We start from the raw sequence: 21,347 nt of genomic DNA on the forward strand, positions 1-21,347 counted from the left end.
AACCGTGATACTTATTGAAAACATGAAGTTAAGGCAGATGTTCCCCCACCTCCCAGTGTAGGGAGCTTTTGCAAATACAAGTGAGGCTGGGCTCATGCAGGCCCCTGGGAAGCACTGCTTTAGATGATCTGGCGAAAAGTCCCCAAAATGCCCCAAAGTAGACAAATAGGAAAAAGCCATCTAAAAGGTCACGGACGACTCAAAAGAGGCTGACCCTGTCAAACATGTATGGATTACAGTAAAGTGAGTAACCCAATATGCTTTTAGGCAAATTGGTTTTGAGGGGCTGGGATAGCTCCCCTGCCCCAGGAGGCCCTGATCCCAGATCTCTTCCCTCAGCCTCCCTAAATCTGAATCCCACTCTGCTGTTCTTTTCTGAGACTCAGTTTTGTCATCTGTAAAATGGGGATAAGACTACTCACTGCTTAGGGTTGTTAAAAGGATTAAGTCAGATGACAAGGGCAGGCACTTAGCCTAGTGCTTGGCACACAGTAGGTGCTCAATAAACAGCGGCCATCTCCTTATCATCATCACCATCAAAGCGGCCATTGAGGATGCTTGGGTTAGAGCAAAGTCTTCTGGGAGAGGTGGGGGCCTGAAGGAATCATGAGTACAGTAGACCCGGGGTTAGAAGCCGGCATGAGACCTTGGGGCCAGGAATCAGCCGGGCCGGCCTGGGCATCTGGGTCCACCTGGGTGGCTGAGAGGCTGCCGGGCTTGCTCAGCAGTTGGTTCTTGCCCACGGGAGGCCCTGGCCATGAGGAAGGGGTGGCCAGGCCCAGCCCCTCCCGGGCGGCCATCATACCTTTTCGCTACACTTTCTGATGGTGGCTGTGAGCTCACTGACTACCATATCCACACACTTGATACTGGGCTCTTTAAGCTTCTGCACCTGCTTTTTCACTGTGGCTTCAAAAGCGAGGTCAGGTGTGAAGAGGCCTGTCCTGCACCCGGGGAGGAGGAGGGGAACAGGGGAGGAGCAGCCGGGGTGGGCGGGCGAGGAGAAGGAGGGCAGTGAAAGCCAAGCAGAGCCAGGGGCCGGGGTGGAGGATGGCACGGACACGAGGGAAGAGAGAGACACCGACACAGAGAAAGAGAGACAGAAGAGAAGACAATGTGAGCGTGGGACCTGGCCCTCCTGCCCACCTGGATCGGCACCTCCCAGGTGCTGCCAAGCAACCCCCAGGGCTCTGAGGGTGTGGGAGGGGTCTGAGGGACCAAGCCCCTGCCCCGTCCAAGGGCACTTACTGAGTTCATATTCTCTCCCCAGGGCTTGCCTCCCTCCTCTCCCCCACTCTTCAGCTACACCGAGCCTGCCCTCTCTCTCTTTGTCCTTTTCCTATGCCATCCTGCTGAGGAGCTGACCCAGGCCACACCCACCCACCCATATTCTGTTCAATTCTAGGTTTCCCAGAACCTCCTGTGTTCGCTTCATCCCGACTCCAAAGCCCAGCACCATTCCCTATTCTCCACCAAGGTTGTTGCATTCAGCTGCCCAGGCTGTGCACTGCACAACTCCAGGGGGCTCCATTTCCATAGACTACGGGGCAGATGATGCCTCCTGGAGTTGCTGTGTAGCTGCCTGATCGCCATTCTCCAGCTCCCTGCTCTACTCCTGCCCTTCCCTTTCTCCTCAAGGGGCATCCTTTGCCTCTCCTCCTAAGGAGTCTGGAGGAGCTCAGTTTGGAAAGACAGAGAGAGAGAAGAGGAAAGACAGAAAGAGTGGAGATGGTGATAGAGAGGGGCCAGGGCAGCAGTGGGGAGGGGAAAGGAAAGGAGTCTGGGGCACTGGACTTGGAGTCCAAAGCCTTGGCTCCAAGTAACAGCTCTGCCACCTCCTAGCTCAAGTCCTCGGGCAAGTCACTTGATCTCCCGAGCCTCAGTTTTCCTGCTGTGAAGTGGGCGCCATCCTCCCTGCCCTGCCGTGCCCTCCTTGAGTGGTTCTGTGAGGCTCAAATGACATAGCAGAGGGGGCTCTGTCCCTGGAAGGCTGGATGTGGATGGAAGGGACGGGGAAGGTCCTGAGTGAGGGTCCTGAGTGAGGATGGCGTGAGATGGGGAAGATGAAGGACAGTGGGGAGTCAGGGTACCTGCTTGACCTGGGTCCTCTGAATCCCTCTGGTGTTCCAGGCCCCTAGGGCAGCACCCAAGAAGGTCCTGTACTTCATCTGTCTCCAGGGACAAGACTTCCCCAAGACCCCTCCCTGGAGCCCCCAAAGATGACCCCATCTCTGAGAGCAGGGAGGGGGCTCAGGGTCCCCTCTTCTCCCTGAGCTGGGGCAGCTCTTGGTGGGCTCTCAGGGCAAATTACCACCATCATACCTGTCTTTCCAATGTCTAATCCCTTGGTTCCCCTGGTCTGGGGGCCGGGGCTGTGTGAGGCCCCCTCAGAGAGTCCCCCTCTCCTGGACTGTGGTGGCCTGCCTCCCCCACCCCGCTGAGGTCTGTACATGCTACCAGGAGGCACTGGGGGAGGTGGGGAAGGAGCGCCTGGCAGCAGAGCAGGGCGGGGCAGAGGCAGGGGCTGGCCGGGCAGCTGGTTACCTTCTTGGTGCACTGTCTAACGGTGCTGATTAGCTCCGAGATAACCATGTCCACACACTTGAGACACGGTTCTCGGATCTTCTTCACCTGCTTTTTCACAATGGTCTCAAAGGCCATGTCTGGGGTAAAGAGCCCCGTTCTGAACGCCCGGAGCGGAAGAAGGGCACGGTGTCACAGACCGGCTCCTGCCAGGAGCACCAGGCCAGGGCCCCGCCCCGCCCCCCTGAGCTCTGCCCTCGGGGTCCTCCCACTACCCCTGTCTGGACTTCAGTGTCCCCATCTGTAAAATGGGCAGGAGGGATTCTGATGAAGGCCTTTCAATCGAAGCTCTTTAGGGCAAGACAAGGTCTGCTTATAACTGTTGCATTTGTCCTGCTTTGTCTTCAGATTCTGCTCATACAAAATGTTCTATGGCTAGAAATGGTTTGAAAACTGTCAAACTGGGTTTTCTTTAAGAGCCTTTCTGGGAATAAAGCATTTTATTTTAAGACTAGGAAAGAGATTTTTTTTTCTTTTCTGTGCCTTAGCCAATGCAGTCTGTAAATTCCATGCCAAACCTTGGAACTGAACCTGCATGAAAGCAGTGACATTTCAGTCTTGTTCACTGCCTGGCACATAGCAGGTGCTTTAAGTTTTCTTGTTGAACGGACAGTGTCGATCTGGGTCCCTGGAGCGGGGCGAAGCTTTTTAGGAACAGTCTATTTTCCAGCCTTTGTCCCGGCTCCACAGGCCTTGGGGCTGGCTAGCAGGAGGGAAGTGGGGTGGAATGGGGCCAACTTCGGGCTAATGGGACTGTGGCAGGGTCTGGAGGGTTGAGAGGCCTCATCCCATCATAAAAGTTTCACAGACTAACACCTGATGCACCAGCCCAGGCCCTACCCAGTGGTTTGGGCAGCTTTGTTCTGGATAGCACTGGGGGGAGCTGTCCTACCCTGGGGATGGGCAGGGGGCCCAAGCCCGAAGGGTGCTTCCCCAGCCACCTGTGTCTCGGGCTCTACCCCACTGTTCTAGCCTCCGGGCCGCTCCCAGGGACAAGCAAAGGAGGGTAGCAGGCTGCAGGTAGGGGGATGGCCTGGGTCTCCCATCCACCTCCCCTATCCAGAGCCTGTCCAAGCTGGGAGCCAGAAAGTCACGGTTGAGAAGATTGGGGACTAGGTAGGGCTCTTGGTCCTTCCTCAGGGAGGCTCACTCCATCACTCCCTCTGTCTCTGCACTAGACCCCTCCTGCCTTGCAGGGTTCAGCTCCCCTCCCCGGTCCCAATACGTGCCTAATGCCATGTATATTCTTGATGGCATAGCTGATCTCCCTTCGGAGTTCCTTCTCGTCAAACTCCATCTGTGTAGAAGACAAAGAGATGGCTGGTCAGGACCTGTTCTGCTACCTGGGGGGTCAAACAGGGTCCACCTCACTCCCAGAGCTGGGCATCAGGGCCTCTAGTGGGGTCAGCACATGTACGCATGAGAGAGTCTTAGGTAGGTGGGTGGGAGGGTAGTCCTGAGCCCTCCTGCCCCTGGGGGGTCTGCCTACCTTGACCAGTTCAAAGGGGAAGCGCTCATGGAAGATCCGGTTGATGCGGGCTCCCCCCGACAGTTCATAGGTATCGATCTGGTCCCCTGAGCCCTCAATGCGCTTCTCAAAGTCTACAGCAAATTGCTGGACCATCCTGGGGAGAGAGTGGTATGACCTGAGGGGGCAGCAGCCACCTCGGGCAGGGAGCCCTGCGAGAGCCCTGTGCTGAGAGGCTGCGGGGAGTGGCAGCCCCATGATGGGGAGTCAGGAGTTGGGGAGGGCCTCACTGCAGCAGAGCCTTGGTCTTGCGCGCTGGGTCATCAGGGCGGAAGTTCTTGTACTCCTCCACCTCCTTCTCAATGGACAGCAGCTGGCTCTGAAGCTTGTTCCGCAGCCCTGGCAGCGTGTCCCGGATGTGGTTTGTCAGTTGCTGGCGGTGGGGGCGAGGAAAGGGTTAAGGCCATGGTCACAGACCCAGAATGCCCACAGGACCAAGCAGGGGCCAGGATGTCTGGGGCCCATGTGGATGTGGTGAGGTGCAGAGCCACAGCCCTGCCCACTGCTGTCCTGCCCACCAGAATGAAAGCTGCCTGAGGGCAGGGACTGGCACACAGTAGGTGCTCACAGAGGTGTATTAATTGAATGAATGAGTCAATAACTCCATTTTCAGTAGAAGCCAGAAATCTAGATTTTTATCTGAAATTGCCTGATCTTGACTAATTTAATAGTTTTAGACACCACAAGAGCCAGATGAAATGAATCAGGGGCAGTGATGGCTGGAAGACTGCCCCCTTGTGCCCTTTGGGTTTAAGGCCTCCCTTGAGGTAATTCTCAAGTTCTGAGGCTCACTCTGGTTAGGTCTCCACACGCAGCATCTCCCTGAACTGCAGAATGACCCTAAGAAACAGGTTTCATCTCCATTATCACCATTTTACAGATGCAGAAATAGAGGCTCAGAGAGCTGGAGAGTCTTGGTGGGTGAGTGACAAAGCTGAGACTAGAACCCAGGTATGTGGCCTCCAGAGACCCCAGTTTTGTCCCATGCCACACTGCCTTCCTACTGTCAATACACATACACACACACACCCCTCAGTAATTCTGGAAGCCCCATTCCAGATGGAGAAACATCCTAGGGAAGCCCCTGGGTTCACCCCCTCCGCAGATCAGCCTCTCCCCATTTCAGAAGGAGCAAAGGTCTTTAGCCAACCATACTCCAATCCTAGCCCCCAAGCCCAAGCCCTTGTCAATGCCACCGTCCACACAAGGTCTTGGACTTCTCTCCATTCTGGGGCGTTCCTAGGGCTCCCCTTCCTGGCCTTGGACAGGGAATGGTCAGCAAAGCTCTGGTGCTACCTCACTGTGGGACAGTGGGCAACCCTCACAAAATACGCTTAAATGATTCTGTTACGCTGGTTTCTTGAGGCCTCATCCTGGCCTGAGCCCCTACCTGGTTAAGGAGCCCCTACCTGGTTAAGGACCTTCTGCAGGTAGGGCGTGCCCATGCGGTCAGCCAAGTGGCGGTAGGAAGGGTGGGAGAGGAAGAACTTGCGTTCAGCGGCCAAGGCAGCCGTGATATCCTTCTTCCCATCGATGTCCTTCTGGCTCCGGTTCACCACTCCAATGTAGCCTGTGGATGGGGTGGGGGTCAGGGGCAACCAGCCTTGTGGGGGGTGGGGGGCGGTGTTACGAGGAGGGGCAGTGGGGGTGGGTCAGGTGTGTGGCCTGCCGACCTCTGCGCAGCGGGAGCAGCTTGTTCTCCAGAACATCACGGGCATCTGTGCCCTCGTCCATCAGGTCCAGCTTAGTGATGACCCCGATGGTGCGCTGACCTGGGGGTGGCAGGAGAGGGTTGTCTACACCTGCACTTGCCCTCACACAGGCGACCCCAGGCACTCCCAATCCCACCCCACTCCCCCATCTCCCAGCCCACTCCCTCCCTTACCCACTGCCTGCCTCTGCTCTCCCCACCTCATTCATTCTCCACAGTAGCCAAAATGATTTTTAAAGGCATAAATCTGATCCCACCCCTATTCGCTTAGACCCTCCAGTGGCTCCCCCTTACGCTGTGAATAGACCCCCAGGGCCTTGCGCATCGGCTACCTGTGAAAACCTACCCTGGGGGTCCACCTCCTTGGCGACCTTGAGGGCATCAGAGTTGGCCAGGTCGGAGTTGGCTGGGGACACGGCCAAGATGAGGCAATTCTCCTTGGTGACGAACTGCATAAGCATGTCCCGGATCTGGAACTCGATGTCGGGAGGTTGGTCCCCCACTGGGACCTTGGTCATTCCGGGCAGGTCCACTAAGGTCAGGTTCAGCACTGGACAGGGCGGCGAGAAGGCGTGTTCAAGGCGAGGGGCGTGGCCGGGGGCGGGCGGATTAAGGAACAGGGCCGGGCTTAAAGAGGATCTGTTTGGGAGCGTGGCCGTAGGTGGGTGGGGCTAGGGAAACGCGAAGGGCTAAACGGAGGCCTGTTAGAGGCGTGGCCAGGGGTGGGCGGAGCCGTGGCAGTGTGGGACTGGGGTAGGACGCGCAGAGGAGGAGTCGCTGTGGGGGCGGAGTCTACAGGAGGAGTGAAGCCCTTGAGGAGGTGCCAGCTAAGGGGCGGGGCCAATAAGATGGTTCCCAAGGGGCGGGGCTCAGAGACGGAGCCAAGAGGCTGGGGGCGGGGCCAGGGCCAGGTCTCCTCACCGTGCGGCGAGTAGACGCGGAGGTTGATGGGCACCGGAGAGATGCCCTTGTTAGTGCCAGTCACCCGGTCGGTCTCAGCCTCAATCTCCAGGCGCACCTCCTCGAAGTCGGTGAATTTCTTCCCCTTGCAGTGCAGGAACTCGGCATATTCTGCCCCAGAAGGAGGGGGGCAAGGGCGAGTAAGCATCATAATAGCCGGCACCCACCTGGGTCCCATCTTCCGCTGGGAAAAGACCCCCACACACACAAACACACAAAACGTTGCCTTCTTCTCCCTCCCCCCACGCAAAGCCACCTCTCTGTTACGCATTTTTATCCCTGCTGTTCGGATGGGGAATGAGGCCCAAAGAGGGGAAGCCCATACCTGTGGTAGCATTGACCAGCTGCAGGACCAGGGGGCGTCGGGTGACAATGCCAGATCCTCGGGGCAGGAAGTCCCTGCAGTGAGTTGGGGGTGAGAAGAGGGGCAAGGTCTGAGGAGGCTCCCTCTGTCCCAGGGGCACTTGTCCTGCCACTGGGAGCCCCAAAGCTTGCCCAAAGTTCCCTGCCACACCTTAGCCTAAGGGCTTCACTATGGGAAGAGGGCAGCTGAGAAAGATGTAACAGATCACCCCCAAATCCTCTGGGTCACAGAATTTGTGCTTCTGAACTGGCCCCCAGACCTCTCTCAGGTCTTCCCTGTGTTAATTCTGAGCCAACAGGAAGTCCCTGCCCCAACCCAGCCACTGCCATTCAACTCAGGAGAAACTGAGGCATGGGGTGCCTCATGCCCCATGGGGTGCCACATGGGGGGTGCGCCACCCCATGTGCCCAAGCGTCCAGTGGCCACAGAGTGGATGCCAAGGAAACGGAGTTGCACCTCCTCCCCCCCTTCCGCTGTGGGGAAAGGCAGCATCTCACTTCCCTTTCCCTGGCCCCATCTGGTTGGGGTTGAGGATGAGGGGGATGGGGGGAAGGAGGAGGCAAGGAAAAGAACTCATGCTCTTTAAGTACCTACTGCATGCCAGGCTTTTACGTGGGCAATATCTCCTGGACTCCACACAATAGCCTCATGAGGAAGATACTGTTATTATCCCCATTTTACAGACAAGGAAACTGAGGCTCAGAGACATTCAGGTTGCCCAGCCAGTATCTACCAGACCCTGGGCACAGATCTGTTTGACTCTCTGGTGAAAGCTTTCTGCCCTTCAACTCCCTGAAGACCCAGCTCTTTTTTTTTTTTTTGCGGTACGCGGGCTTCTCACTGTTGTGTCCTCTCCCGTTGCGGAGCACAGGCTCCGGACGCGCAGGCTCAGCGGCCATGGCTCATGGGCCCAGCCGCTCCGCGGCATGTGGGATCCTCCCGGACCGGGGCACGAACCCGTGTCCCCTGCATCGGCAGGCGGACTCTCAACCACTGCGCCACCAGGGAAGCCCCCCAGTTCCCTTTGAAGGACTGGACTGAGACGTCCCAAATTCACCTCATGCCCCTAGACCTGATGTCTATTCCTCAGACATCTGCTGTGTCAACTTCAGCAGTCCTTTCAGCTAACTCTTGAGGGTGACACTTCTCTCTGTCCTGTCAGCTCTTCTCATCTCCCCACCCACACAACCACGGCCCCACCCAGGCCAGCACAAGAAGGAGGGTGGAGGCCTCTCCAGGGATCAGGCTCTTGGGATCACAGTTATGGGATTCCCAGGACTCAGGAAAGGGGGGAGGAGGCCAGAGCTTGAGGGACCACAGAGATCTGGCCAGTCACCTCATTCACGGAGAGGCACATGGAGGCCCAGGGAGGGGAAAGGATACACTCAAGATCCTATAAGGGGGACTTCCCTGGTGGCGCAGTGGTTAAGAATCCGCCTGCCAATGCAGGGGACACGGGTCCGAGCCCTGGTCTGGGAAGATCTCACATGCCACGGAGCCACTAAGCCCGTGTGCCACAACTGCTGAGCCTGTGCTCTAGAGCCCGCGAGCCACAACTACTGAAGCCCGTGCACCTAGAGACCGTGCTCCACAACAAGAGAAGCCACTGCAATGAGAAGCCCGCGTGCCACAACGAAGAGTAGCCTCCGCTCGCTGCAACTAGAGAAAGCCCACGTGCAGCAACGAAGACCAAACACAGCCAAAAATAAATAAATAAATAATTTTTTTAAAAAAAAATATCCTATAGGGCTGGGACACAGCCAGATCATGAACATGGATCCCCTGCCCTCAGCCCAGAGCCTGACCCGGACTCACAAAGCAGGTTTGGGGCAGAGGGTTTGGGGACAACAGAGTAGGCCCAGGTTTCTGGGTTCAAGGCCTCATCTGGGGGCCCTGGGGAGGCCTCTTTCATCCCCTGTTCTCACCTTGCCCCACCTCTGGGGAGAGCAGAGGCTAATTGGGAAGAGTCAGCCACCTTATGGGGAAGGAGAATGATAAATCCTGCATTTATCCATCATTTCTAGGTGCCAGGCAAATGCTTTTCATTTGTGCAAGACTCTGAGCTTCAGAAGGGTGGGCTTGCATCTTTCCGTCTGTCGCTGTATCCCATGGCTCAGCACAAGGCTTAGCACACAAGACGTCCTTAATAAATGGGCACTGAATTCCCAAGTCCTCCAAAAGTGCTCTCATATGGAAATGATCATTTTCCAGATGAGGCAACTGAGGCTCAGAAAGGTGAAGTGACTTGGCCAAGTTCACCCAATTAGGAATGGCAGAGCTGGGATTCAATCCTGGTGCTGTTGGACTCCAGAGCCTGCGAACTTTCCCATCAAACTCTGCTGCCCTCGAAACCTGAGGAGCCAGACTTGGCTTTTTATGTAATTCAATTAAATTCAGTCTAGAATATATTTGGGAGCAGCTGCTCTGTGCCAGGCTCTGTGCTGGGCCCTGGGGATGGGAGGAGATGAGTCAGACAGTTCCCACCCCGAGGAGCTCACAGCATGGTGGGAGAGACAGAAGTAAACAGATAATGCAATGCAATGTGACATGTGCTGGAATGGAGGTGCACCAGGCAGCACAGAGAGGGAGGTGATTAACTGGGGGCAGGGGGAAGCGAGCAGGGTGGGAGCTTCCTGTCTCTGTCTCTCCCATCCTTTATCCGCTGATGCCTTTGCAGGGGTGACCCCCTAGTACTTGGGATCCCTCAGGGCTGTGGAGGTAAGACATCTATACTCACAGAGGCTGGGGTGGGCCTGGGGGCCTGGGGTCTACCTTCTTCCCCACCAGCTCCTCACCCAGCAGTACCATGGCAACAGTAGTTGCCATGGAAACTGCAGGAGGGTTTGGGAAGGAAGGGTTTGGGAAGGACTCCCCACAGAGAGCCCCCTCCCCATGCAGAGACATGAACCTTCCCTGGAGCTCTTCCCTGAGAGCACCCCTCCGCCCCCCACACCGATGGGCCCACTTGGCCCTGGCAGGGCAGAGGGGTGGAGGTCCCTGAGGTGCCCCATAGAGGGTGTGGGGAGCCCAGGGCCCAGCTGGAGGGGTGGTCGAGGGTCTGCGCCAGCCTGCTCCGAGTTGCTGCCTCCCAGGGCTACTTAAAGGACAAGCAGCTTATGGGAAGCTGAGATTAGAGCACAGGGCCATGTGTGGGAGAAGAGCGCCTCCTCAGACCAGGATCTCCCAGGGCCGGGGTGGGGATGGGGTGCCCAGGTGGGGAGGGGCCCCATCTTGGCCCTGGCCCAGGTTCTCAAAGGGAGGCCCTCACACAGTCTGTGTCAGAGTTCCCCAGGCAGCCTGTTCAAATGCACATTCCTCGGACAGGCTGGGTTAGAATCTCGGGGCGGGGTGGGGGGGGCAGGGGAGGGGAGGAGGGAATCTGGATTTTAAACATGATCCCCATATGATTTTCATGTTCCTGTCAAGTTTAAGGATCACTGGCTCAGTGGTGAGGAGCCAGTGCCAGGCAGAGGCCCTGGGTTCGAATCCTGCCTTGGCCATTCCCCGGCCTGGTGCCCCCGGGGCAAGTTGCTTCATGCTCTGGGCCTCAGGGGCCTCAGCTGTAAAGCACATGATCTAAGCCGGGCATCGTACACTGCCACGCATGGCTGCGGGAGGAGCCCTGGAGCCCTTTCACCAAAGAGCTTAGCGCATGCCTGGTACAGAGTAGGGCTCAGCAGTCGCAGGGGCCTGTCAAGGAGGTCCTCCCGTCCTCGGTCTCTTCCCTCGGAGGCTCCCCAGATTTCAGCAAGGAATCCAAGATCCTGAAGAGCCCTCTGCCTCACCTCCTTCGGGCACTGAATTGGATCTTGGGATTCTGACCACAGAATGTTGGATGGACACGATGGACATCAAGGAGGTGCAGTTTTCAGAGAACATCCCACTCCCCTGTCATTATCCAGAGGGTGGAACAGAGGCCCACAGAAGGGCAGGGAGCTGTGAGGCCACACAGCAATGGGAGAGGTAGGAGAGGTGGCCGAGATGGGACCAGGACCGGGAGGCCGGCTCTCCGGCCCCACATGCCTGGACAGGCAGTGACAGGCACCGGCTGGTTCCCATGTCCAGACTGAGCGCCTTGCTCCCTGTTGGATTCCCACGCTGGGCACAGGCTGGGCTACAGCAGGGGCTCAGGCGACACTGGTAGGAGCGAGCACGGCTGAGCGGCTCCACAGCTCCTGCCTTTCAACCGGAAAGGCTGCCCCACGCCCTCTGTTAAAGTGTACCTTGGTGCCTCCCCACTGGGGATTCGGGCCTGATCTGGTTTCCAGCCAGAGCCCCCCCTGCACCTCCCACCCAGCTCCTGGTTAGCCTGAGGGAGGACAGAACAGGTGCCCAGAGAAAAGTGTGCCGGGCCCACCAGCCTCGAGTGACATGTGGGAGGGGTGGATGGTGACAGGCCAGCCCCTCCCACTCATCCTGGACAGATGGTGGTTTCCCGGGGAGGCCTTGTCTTGCCATCTGCAGAAGTACCTTCAAACCTGAAGCACAGGGAGGATGAAATAAACACGTCTCACGACCTCCAGGCACTACATACTCCCCGTCTGAATTGGCACTGTCACCCCAGAGGGGCCTGGAGAAATGACACCAAAGGGCCGAAGTGACCCCACCCCTACTCTGGTGTCCGAGATCCGGGACTATTGCTCTGGAACCCTGGTTTCCGGGTCCTGCTGAATGTAAACAACAGCAGAAAGTAGCATGCTTGGTCTGGCGTGTACCCAGCGGCAGTCATCCTTACAAGTCTCTTGTTTCCTGGGCTCTGATGTCAGAAGGGCCAGGCGTTGGATGTCAGACCTGCCACTTAGGAGCTGTGTGGCTATGGACAAATGACCAGGCCTCTCTGAGCCTCAGTTTCCTTATCAGTAAAATGGGTTTCTGTGAGGCTTATATAAATTAATGCCTGAATAAATGGTAGCATTGATTATAAATATAACTTGTTGAGCAATCTGAGAACACAGGCTGGGCTCCCACAACCATGTCACCAACTGATGCAGCAGGGAGGGAGTTGGAAGGTGGGTCTCCTGGGGGCTGGCCGGAAGAGTGGACGGAGGCTAGGATATTTCCTGCCAAACCTTGCCTTGGAGGTGGAAGGCAAGCGGGCCAGGCAGGCTGTGAGATGCCCTCTGAAACAGGGATCCAGGGTGGAGGTGAGGGAGTGGATGGGCCAAGAAACACAGTGGGGAGGAGGTGAGGCCAGGCAACAAGTCCTGCTCTGTTCCTGCTGCCCCAGGAGGTCCCAGGCCGGCCCACTTCGTTGCACAGCCCATGAATTTCCAGCTGAGGTTTGAACATTTTAGGGCAGCCCTGGCCTTAGCTTCCCCTGATATTCTGATGTCCAGTAAACAGGGCTGGTCCTGTTTACCACCGTATTCCCAGCACCCAGCTCGGAGCCTGGCACTGAGTGGGCACTCGGGACACCCCTGTCGACCAAAAGAATGATTTGATGAAGCTCCTACAGTTTTCCCACCATCACCCTCATTGCACAGATGTGGAAATTGAGGCATAAAAAGGGGAAGAGTGTTGCCCAAGTTCACAGTGCAAGTTGGCGACAGGGTAGGACTGGTGCCCAGGGCTCTGGACTCCAAGCCCGGTGCTCTCTCCACAACATCCATTTTCTCTATTAAAGAAAATCTGTGGGGCTTCCCTGGTGGCGCAGTGGTTAAGAATCCGCCTGCCAATGCAGGGGACACGGGTTCGAGCCCTGGTCCAGTAAGATCCCACATGCCGTGGAGCAACTAAACCCGTGCGCCACAACTACTGAGCCTGTGCTCCAGAGCCCGTGAGCCACAACTCCTGAAGCCCGGGCACCTAGAGCCCACGCTCTGCAACAAGAGGCCACTGCAATGAGAAGCCCGTGCACCACAACGAAGAGTAGCCCCCGCTCACCGCAACTAGAGAAAGCTCGAGCACAGCAACAAAGACCCAACGCAGCCTAAATAAATAAGTAAAATAAATTTTAAAAAAATGTTAAACATAAATTAATTAATTAAAAAAAGAAAATCTGTGATCTTTCCTTCCACCTTATTCTTCCATCCTTCCTACATTTCTTCTTTGCTTCTTTCCTTCCTGCCTCCCTCCCTTCTTTCCTCTTTCCTTTCCTTCAAGTGTTGATGACTTTATACTCTCAAAATGAAAATCAATTTCTCTTTTGCCTGTACCTTAAAAAATCATATGTTCTCCCTTTAAAAAAACTTTCGACTACTATATATAAAATAGATAACTAATAAGAACCTACTGTATAGCACAGGGAACTTTACTCAGTACTCTGTAATGACCTATATGGGAATAGAATCTAAAAAAAGAATGGATACATGTATATGTATAACTAACTCACTTTGCTGTACGGCAGAAACTAACACGACATTGTAAATCAACTATACTCCAATAAAAATAAATTTAAAAAATAAAAAATTAAAATAAAATTGAAAAATTTTTTTCACAAAATAAAATGTTGAGATGGCCAAGAAGCACATGAAAAGCTGTTCAACATCACTAATTATTAGAGAAATGCAAATCAAAACTACAATGAGGTATCACCTCACAACAGTTAGAATGGGCATCATCGAAAAATCTACAAACAATAAATGCTGGAGAGGGTGTGGAGAAAAGGGAACCCTCTTGCACTGTTGGTGGGAATGTAAATTGATACAGCCACTATGGAGAACAGTATGGAGGTTCCTTATAAAACTAAAAATAGAATTACCATATGATCCAGCAATCCCACTACTGGGCATATACCCAGAGAAAACCATAATTCAAAAAGACACATGCACCCCAATGTTCATTGAAGCACTATTTACAATAGCCAGGTCATGGAAGCAACCTAAATGCCCATCGACAGACGAATGGATAAAGAAGATGTGGCACATATATACAATGGAATATTACTCAGCCATAAAAAGGAACAAAATTGGGTCACTTGTAGAGACGTGGATGGACCTAGAGACTGTCATACAAGTGAAGTAAGTCAGAAAGAGAAAAACAAATAGCGTATATTAACACATACATGTGGAACCTAGAAAAATGGTATAGATGAACCGGTTTGCAGGGCAGAAATAGAGACACAGATGTAGAGAACAAACGTATGGACACCAAGTGGGGAAAGCGGCAGGGGTGGGTGGTGGTAGTGGTGGGATGAATTGGGAGATTGGGATTGACATATATACACTAATATGCATAAAATGGATAACTAATAAGAACCTGCTGTATAAAAAATAAATAAAATAAAATTCAAAAATTCAAAAAAAAAGAAACTGCTGTTTCCAGCTATTGAGTCAGCAAAATAAATAAATAAATAAAATGTTGAAAAAATAAAAAGCAACCAACACCGCAACACCTGGGGCTCACCATTGTAAACATTTTATCATTTATAATAAGAGTCATGGCAAACACTGATGCATTGTTGACTGCTGGCCAAGGACTCTGCCGGGGGCTTTGAAATCTGCATCATCACGAGGTTTCTTTTGGGGGTGATGGAAGTGTTCTAAAATTAGATTGTGATGATGGTTGCACAAGTCTGTAAATATACTAAAAATCATTGAAGTGTGCACTAAAAATGGGTGAATTTTACGGCATGTAAATTATACCTTGATAAAGCTGTTTAAGAAATCTGCATCCTCTCGTTTGATTCTCGAATGGCTGTGTGAGGTTGGCATGTCCAGTTTCCCCAACTTAAAGGGGAAGAAACTGAGGCTCAGAGAGATGAAGTCAGGTGCCCCTCACGTGCCCACTTGCGCCCGGGGCTCTGAGCCACACTTGGGTAGTGGCTCTGCTTGCCTAACAGCTCAGCACAAACTTTTCCCAAGTCGCTCAATACAGAGCTACATCTGGATCCTTATTTCTTATCACCAGCAGCTTGCTGTGAAGGAATCTCAGCTCCGCCACTAAATTATTTCCCTGCTCCTAACCTCAGTTTCCTCATCAGTGAAATGGGACACAATCCAGCAGCTCCCTCCTAGGGTTGTTGAGGGGATGCCTTGAGATCCTGGCTGTAGAAAGATCTAACATCTGACAGAGTGCCCATTGGTGATGCCATGAGCCACCTGAGTGCCCAGCACGGGCTAGGTGCCTGTGTGTGCTAGAGAGCATTGCATTCACCTGCTGAGACGTTTCTCCCCGTCCTGGCTGGTGGCCTTGTTTCCCTGTGCTAAGACCAGCGATAAAAGAGTGACGCAGTAACAAACAGGTAAAATGTTCATAGTAACCCTGGTTGGAACTCGCTCTCAGCCCAAGGCCATGGGCCTCTTTCTCCCTCTATGGTCCCTCATTCTGGAAAAACTGAGCCCTACCATACACACGGAGGTCATGGGCTGGAGGGTGATCAGGGAAGGCAGCCTGGAGGAGGTGTTGGCTGATGTGAGCCTTGGAGGTTGAGCCAGTGAAGGAAGAAGACAGAGGTGTGGTGAAGAGCCTTCCCGGAAGAGAGAACAGCACACGCAACGGCACTCAGGAGAGTGAGAGAGCGGGATGGCCCATTTCCCCATGAACTGCAAGATACCCAGGTGGCCCAGCAGGGAGCGGCTGGAGGAGAATCAGGCTGGGTAAGGCAGGCCTCAGGGTCCCAACTCAGGAGCTAGGGCTCTGGTTGGAGGGCAAGGGGGCTAAGGAGGGCTTCAAGCAGAGGGGATCAGATTGGGAAGCCATAGAGAGTTCTGTGCTGTCAGATGGAGAATGGCAAGAGAGGCAGATGCCCCAGGTGCTAAGACAAAGGTGGTGGTGGCCAAGGTAGAGAGAGCGGGGTGGACTGGGGCAGAATACACAGGGCTTGTAGACTGAATGGATGCAGAGGATGAGAGAGGAGGGGGGAGCTGATCCCGGGGCCTCTGGCCAGGGCACTGGGAAGATGCCATTTAGGTGACTGTCTCAAACACCTTCCAAGGCCAATATTCCTCTTTTTCCTGTTGCCTGTAGTAATTCCAAGTTGCTAGAGCTGACTGCTGCAAACAGTTCATATTCCCTAGCCAGATTTCAGTCCAGGGAGGGGATAAGAGTGCCCGAGAGACAACCAGAGAGAGCAAAGGAGGAGAAGCTGAGGTGTATGGAGATGTAGGCACATGGGTTGGGGTGAAGATGGTGGACATTCACATGGAGGCAGGAGACCTGTGCTGGTTCCTGTCCTGCCTCTGATTCCACCGCTGTGTGACTTCAGGCAGGTCCCCTACCCTCTCTGTGCCATTTCACCACCTGAAAACTTGGGATGATGCTCCTCCTACTGACAGGTTGTTGGTTCCAAGAAGACAATAATCAGCGCTGCCCTTGGACCTGGGGAATCGGGGCCCTGACCTTGCACCCCATCCCAGTTGAGATCTCCGGCCTCACCATCCCCATGAAGCATGGGGTTCCCAAGGACCAAGGGAAGGTGCCCAACTGGAGCCTGTGCACCCCTCCTAGGGGTCCCAAGCCTACCTCTAGCTTCTGTCCCCACTGGGGGTGGCCCTCGCTTCGGGGAGGCAACCCTGGGGGGCTAAGGGGGATCCTTTCTGGGGACGGGGTTGGAGCTGGAATATGAGGGCGGCCTGGAGAGAGACGCTTCCCATCCCATCACAGAGCTCGGAGGAGTCTGAAATTCGATATTCAACACCAGCCTGCCAGGCTGCGTTGAAGGTGTGTTTGTCAAGGTGGGCGGGCAGAATGTATTGTATTTAGCAATTCCTTAGCTTGATTTATAACAGGAGTATTTAGACCTACGGCACGTGGGCTCCACTTCTGCTCTTGTTCCGGGGCTGATAACACCACGTCCGTGAATGGCTGCCTCCGCTCCCGCCCCGCCCCTCCTCACCCGCCCGCCAGGTTCCGACCCTCCGACCCCAGCCAAGGCCTGGGAAACTCGATTCTCCTGGCGCCGGGATCAGCTGCCGTCTGCCAGAGTCACCTTTCATTCCCAGCTCCTTGGGGCCACTGGGTGGGGCGGGGGTTTGGGGAAGACGTCCTCTGGCGGGGCTGGGCACGCGGGTCTGGCTGTGGGCGCGTGGCAGGTGCGCGCTCTGAGCAGGGAGACGGGGAGCAGAGTGTGGCTGCCCGGCAGCATCGCGGGCTCTCTGGGTGGGGATGGCTGAAGGGCCGGCAGCGCCTCCCCGACCCTCCCGGTCTCACTGTGACCTCTGCTCCTCACTGCCCTTCGTCCGGGTTCTCAGACCCACTGGGCTCCCTCCCACCTCGGGCCTTTGCTCAGGTGGGACCCTGCACCTGGAGTGTGTTCACTCCTTTGCCTGACCAAGTCCTGTTTTTGCTCAGGCCCAGACTTAAATGCTCAAATGCCTTCCCGGGCCCCCTGACGACTCCCCTCCCTTCAAAATCGAGGCTCCTGGTACCCTTTTTCCAACACACAACAAAAGAGCTCTTTGTGTGGTGTAGCGTCTGTCTGTCCTGCTCAGCTGTGAGCCCCCTCCCCCGCAGCCCCCCCTCCCCCAGAATAGGGGTGGGTCTGGCTTCTTCAGAGCTGTATCCTTAGGGCCTGGCACGCTGCAAGTGCCAAGGAGATGTCAGTTCTCTCTGCCCCCTCCAGTCAGTGACTTTCTACTTTTGATGTCTCAATTATCCCCTAATCATCTTTGGCCTCAGTCTCCAAACCTGGGAAATGGGACCACTAAGATGTAGCCCGAAGTGTTCAGAGGAAGCGACAGACCTTAGTAGTGGAGAGTGGGCTGTCCCCCATGGCAGGAGCTGGGGCTGACCAAGAGAGGGGCTCTCTGAGGCCAGAGACCAGCACAAGTCTGTGCTGGGACGCGAATGCAGAGAAAGGGGCAAGGGGATTGGTAGGAGGCAGGGAGCCTGAGCAGGGGTAGGCAGAGTCACCAGGGAAACCCAAAACACTACCCCCAGGCTGCCCCGTGGGCTCTGGGCAGAGGCTCACTCCCCAGGCTCCCTTCGCTATCCTGGCTAGAGGAGATTCTCCCACCTCCACCCTCACCCTGGCCCTCCTCCCAGCTGGTACCTATGCCCAGGCAGGAACAGAATGGGTGCATCCTCTGTGCCAGACCTTACCCCGAGTGCTTCACGGGTATGACGTCAACACTCGCCACAATCCCATTAGGAAGGTGCTATTATTATCCCCATTTTACAGATGAGGAAATAGAAGCTGAGCAGGGTTTAAGAAACATGCCCAGTGTTGCCCAGCTTGTAAGTGGCAGAGGTAAGCTACAAACCCAGGTCTGATTCCAGAGCCTGAGCGCTCAGTCCCTCTACCACACTCCCACTGGCCTTGGCCTCCCCAGGGGCCAAACGGGAGGGAAGGTGGGCACTGCCCAAATGTCAGCATGCCTGGGCACCAAAGTGAGTAAGGCCAGGGGCGTCGGAGGCTGGAAGCCTATCCCAGGACACCAGACTTGACGTAGGATGGGTATTGCGGGGAGGGGGCACACAGCTGGGGGCAGACAAAGGGAAAACTAGGGCACCAGACATCTGCTCACAAAATGCTGGGGTGTCCTGGGGCCCACACACACTCCTCTGTCTGCACTCACCCCCAAGATGATCTCATCTATGCTCACGGGTTTACATCCCATCTCTTCCAAATTTATATTTCCAGCCAGCCTTCCCCCTGAGCTTCCGACTTGCATCACCACACTGCCCACCTGACATGTCAGACTCAAAGAGTTCAAAACCAAACTCCTGGTCTTACCCCCAGCCCCCCAACTGGCTCCTCCCGTACTCTGTTAATGGCGCCAACACCCACCTGCGGTCAAAGGTGCGGAAGTCATCTTGGATTTTTCTTTCCTCACCTTCCACATCCCATCCACCAGCAGGTTTTGTGGGACTTTCCTCCAAAATACATCCGGAACCCCACAGGTCTCCTCCTCTCTCTGCTAAAGCCCTGGTCCAGGCCCTGTCACCTTTGCCCACCACAGCAGCCTCCTCATGTGTCTCCTGCCCCCCTTCCCAAGTCACATACTTGCTGGAATCAGCTCAAGTCACTCCATTACTTAAAAGCTTCTGATAATAATGAAAACAAACCCAGCTCCTCAGCATAATCTGAGGGCCTTGTAGATCTAGCCCCAGCCTACTCCCCGATGCTGTGTTCGCCTTGCTCACAAAACACCAGCCCCAGTGCTTCCTTTCTGTTCTTCAAACACACCAAATTCATTACTGCCCCAGGGCCTTTGCATTTGCTGTTCCCTCCACCTACAATGCTCTCCCCAGATAGTCACGTGGCTTCTCATCCCTCAGTTCTCCTCTCAGATGCCACCACCTCCTAGAGACCTTCTCTGACCTCCCTGTGGAAAGTGGCCCTTTTCCCTCCCAGCATTGACCCCATTCCCCAGTTTTCTTCTTCATATATCTGCTGAATGACTTAATGAATTAGCCTCTGTTTTCCCTTCTGTAAAAGGGGGACAAAGAAATAGCATAGACCCAGACCAGTCCTAGCGGGGTCCTGGGCAGCTGGTTGGGTCACCTCCATTGCAGAGCTGACAACAGGGTCCTCCTTGTTGCCCGGGAGCCCGGGCTGGCCTGGAGCAATCTTTGCTTCCTCTGTTGTATTTTCCACTTCCTCTCCATGGGGGGTTGACTGCCGGGAAGCCCCAGGAGGCAGAGCCACTGTTACCATGCTTATGCGTCTGGGGACCTAGTCCTAGGTAGAGAGGCTGGGACCCATGACAGACCAGGCAGGGCTGGCTGGGGGCCCCGGTGAACTTCAGTTTCCTGACTGCACTCCAACACCGGCCTCCTCACTAGCTTTCATGAGGATCAAGTAATGCTTCCCTGCTCACTCCTCCGCCTCAGGCCCAGTGACCCCTGCTCTGCCCCCGGTCTGTGTCTGTACACCCCGTGCATCCTCCTGCAGGGCCACAGTCAAACGGTATTGGGTTGTGAGAGGGCCCAGGCCTCCTGGGGCAGAATCCACATCTCACTCCACCACTCAACAAGCAAACAGTTGCCCAAGTCAGCTGTGACCAGGCTGGCCTGCTGTGCTGGCACCTCTCTCTGCTGGACAGTGAACTCCAGAAGGGCAGGGGCCTGGTCTGTACTGGCACATGAAGGCCCCAAACCTAACTGACAATCAACACCTCCCTCCCACGTGTTTACAAAAGGGGGCTTTGACACCCGTGAACTCACTGGAGCCCCACGGCCACTGTCTCAGGAAGGCAAGGCAGCAGCTGTCAGTCTGCCCATCACTCAGATGGGGAAAATGGGGACCCACACCCCTGCACGTCCCTTTGCTCAGTGCAGAGCTGGGCTCTTAGAGGCTGTGCAGGCTCCAGATTGGAGTCTAATAGATGCTGTCCTTCCTGGCCCTGTGACCTTGGACATGGCCTCTAACCTCAGTGTCTCAGTTTCCTCACCTGCAGGATGGGCATCATGGTACCTGCCTCATGGGGCTGTTGCGACCCATCCCATATTGCATGGCATGGGGCACATGGGAAGGGCCCAGCAGGTGGGAGCTGAGGTCACCTTCCCCTCTGTGCCCCCTGCCCAGAGCACGCAGCAGGCACAGAGCAGGCGTTCAGCAGATGTCCAGGGGATGAAAGGCAGGCCTATGGCTTGTACACTGGAAAGTTCTGGATGTCCACGAGTGCTATATAAAGCACGAAGACCCCAGGGCTTTATTGTCTCCAGGGTCCTCCTACCCCCTCACTCTGACAGCCAGGCGTAGGGACGGGGACCATCTGTGTGTCTCTTGCCTGTGCCTCTGCTGCTCTGGGGGGTCACGTGACTAGGAGGGAGGTTCTTTGGGAGCCCGTCCCTGGGAGACAGACGGCGTCCCCCTCTGCTGACCAGATGGGTCTGGCTGCCCCCCCAGATTCATAGCTCCAGGCAGGATCCTTCCCTCTCATCCCTGGGGTTGACACTGGGCTTCCCAGGTCATTTGTGGGGCAGGAACAACCACCTGGTCCAACTGTCCATATTAGAGATGGGGAAACTGAGGCTCTGAGAGGGCAGTGACTCGCCTGAGGTTTCACAGCAGAAGCTGGCTTGGACCCAGGATGTCTGGCCTGGAACTGCTGTCCCTCTGAGGGCAAAAGCCTCTACCTGCCTCCCTCTCCCACATGTCATTCGCTTCTTTAGCCATGAAGGTCATTGGCACAAAGCTAGGGTTTCTGAAGAAGGCGAGTTCCGAGGGAGATGACACAGTGGGCCGGTCAGTGTCAATTCTCCCGCACCCCCCTCAGTCTGCCCAGCCCCCACTCGGTCTCCAGCACCGGGCCGAGAGCGTCATCCTCTCTCTCTCCTTCTCAGCACCCGAAAAAGCCATCTCCACCTCCCCTTTC

At 55.3% G+C, this 21,347-nt stretch overlaps 1 protein-coding gene across 24 annotated transcripts in view; it reads right to left on the reverse strand.

Annotated features, from left to right (window-relative positions):
* The window catches only part of DNM1 (dynamin 1), a 45,044-nt gene that overhangs the window by 22,475 nt on the left and 1,222 nt on the right, over nt 1–21,347 (reverse strand). For 17 of the 24 annotated variants that reach the window (XR_010944836.1, XR_010944835.1, XR_010944834.1 and 14 more), the window contains exons 2-10: nt 7,108–7,181; nt 6,744–6,893; nt 6,169–6,372; nt 5,785–5,883; nt 5,521–5,681; nt 4,342–4,484; nt 4,073–4,208; nt 3,813–3,880; nt 806–944 (exon numbers count right to left, since the gene is read on the reverse strand). Coding sequence is in view for 17 of the 24 variants with exons in the window: in XM_067743128.1 (XP_067599229.1) it covers nt 806–944; nt 3,813–3,880; nt 4,073–4,208; nt 4,342–4,484; nt 5,521–5,681; nt 5,785–5,883; nt 6,169–6,372; nt 6,744–6,893; nt 7,108–7,181 (1,174 nt within the window). In the remaining 7 variants the exon portion in view is untranslated. Of the gene's footprint in view, nt 1–805; nt 945–2,544; nt 2,684–3,812; nt 3,881–4,072; nt 4,209–4,341; nt 4,485–5,520; nt 5,682–5,784; nt 5,884–6,168; nt 6,373–6,743; nt 6,894–7,107; nt 7,182–21,347 lie in introns of all 24 variants that reach the window. The other 7 variants (XM_067743119.1, XM_067743127.1, XM_067743118.1 and 4 more) reach the window with 1 other exon arrangement.

This window comes from Pseudorca crassidens, chromosome 7 (genome assembly GCF_039906515.1).
Source record: "Pseudorca crassidens isolate mPseCra1 chromosome 7, mPseCra1.hap1, whole genome shotgun sequence".
In the NCBI taxonomy this organism is placed as follows: Eukaryota; Metazoa; Chordata; class Mammalia; order Artiodactyla; family Delphinidae; genus Pseudorca; species Pseudorca crassidens.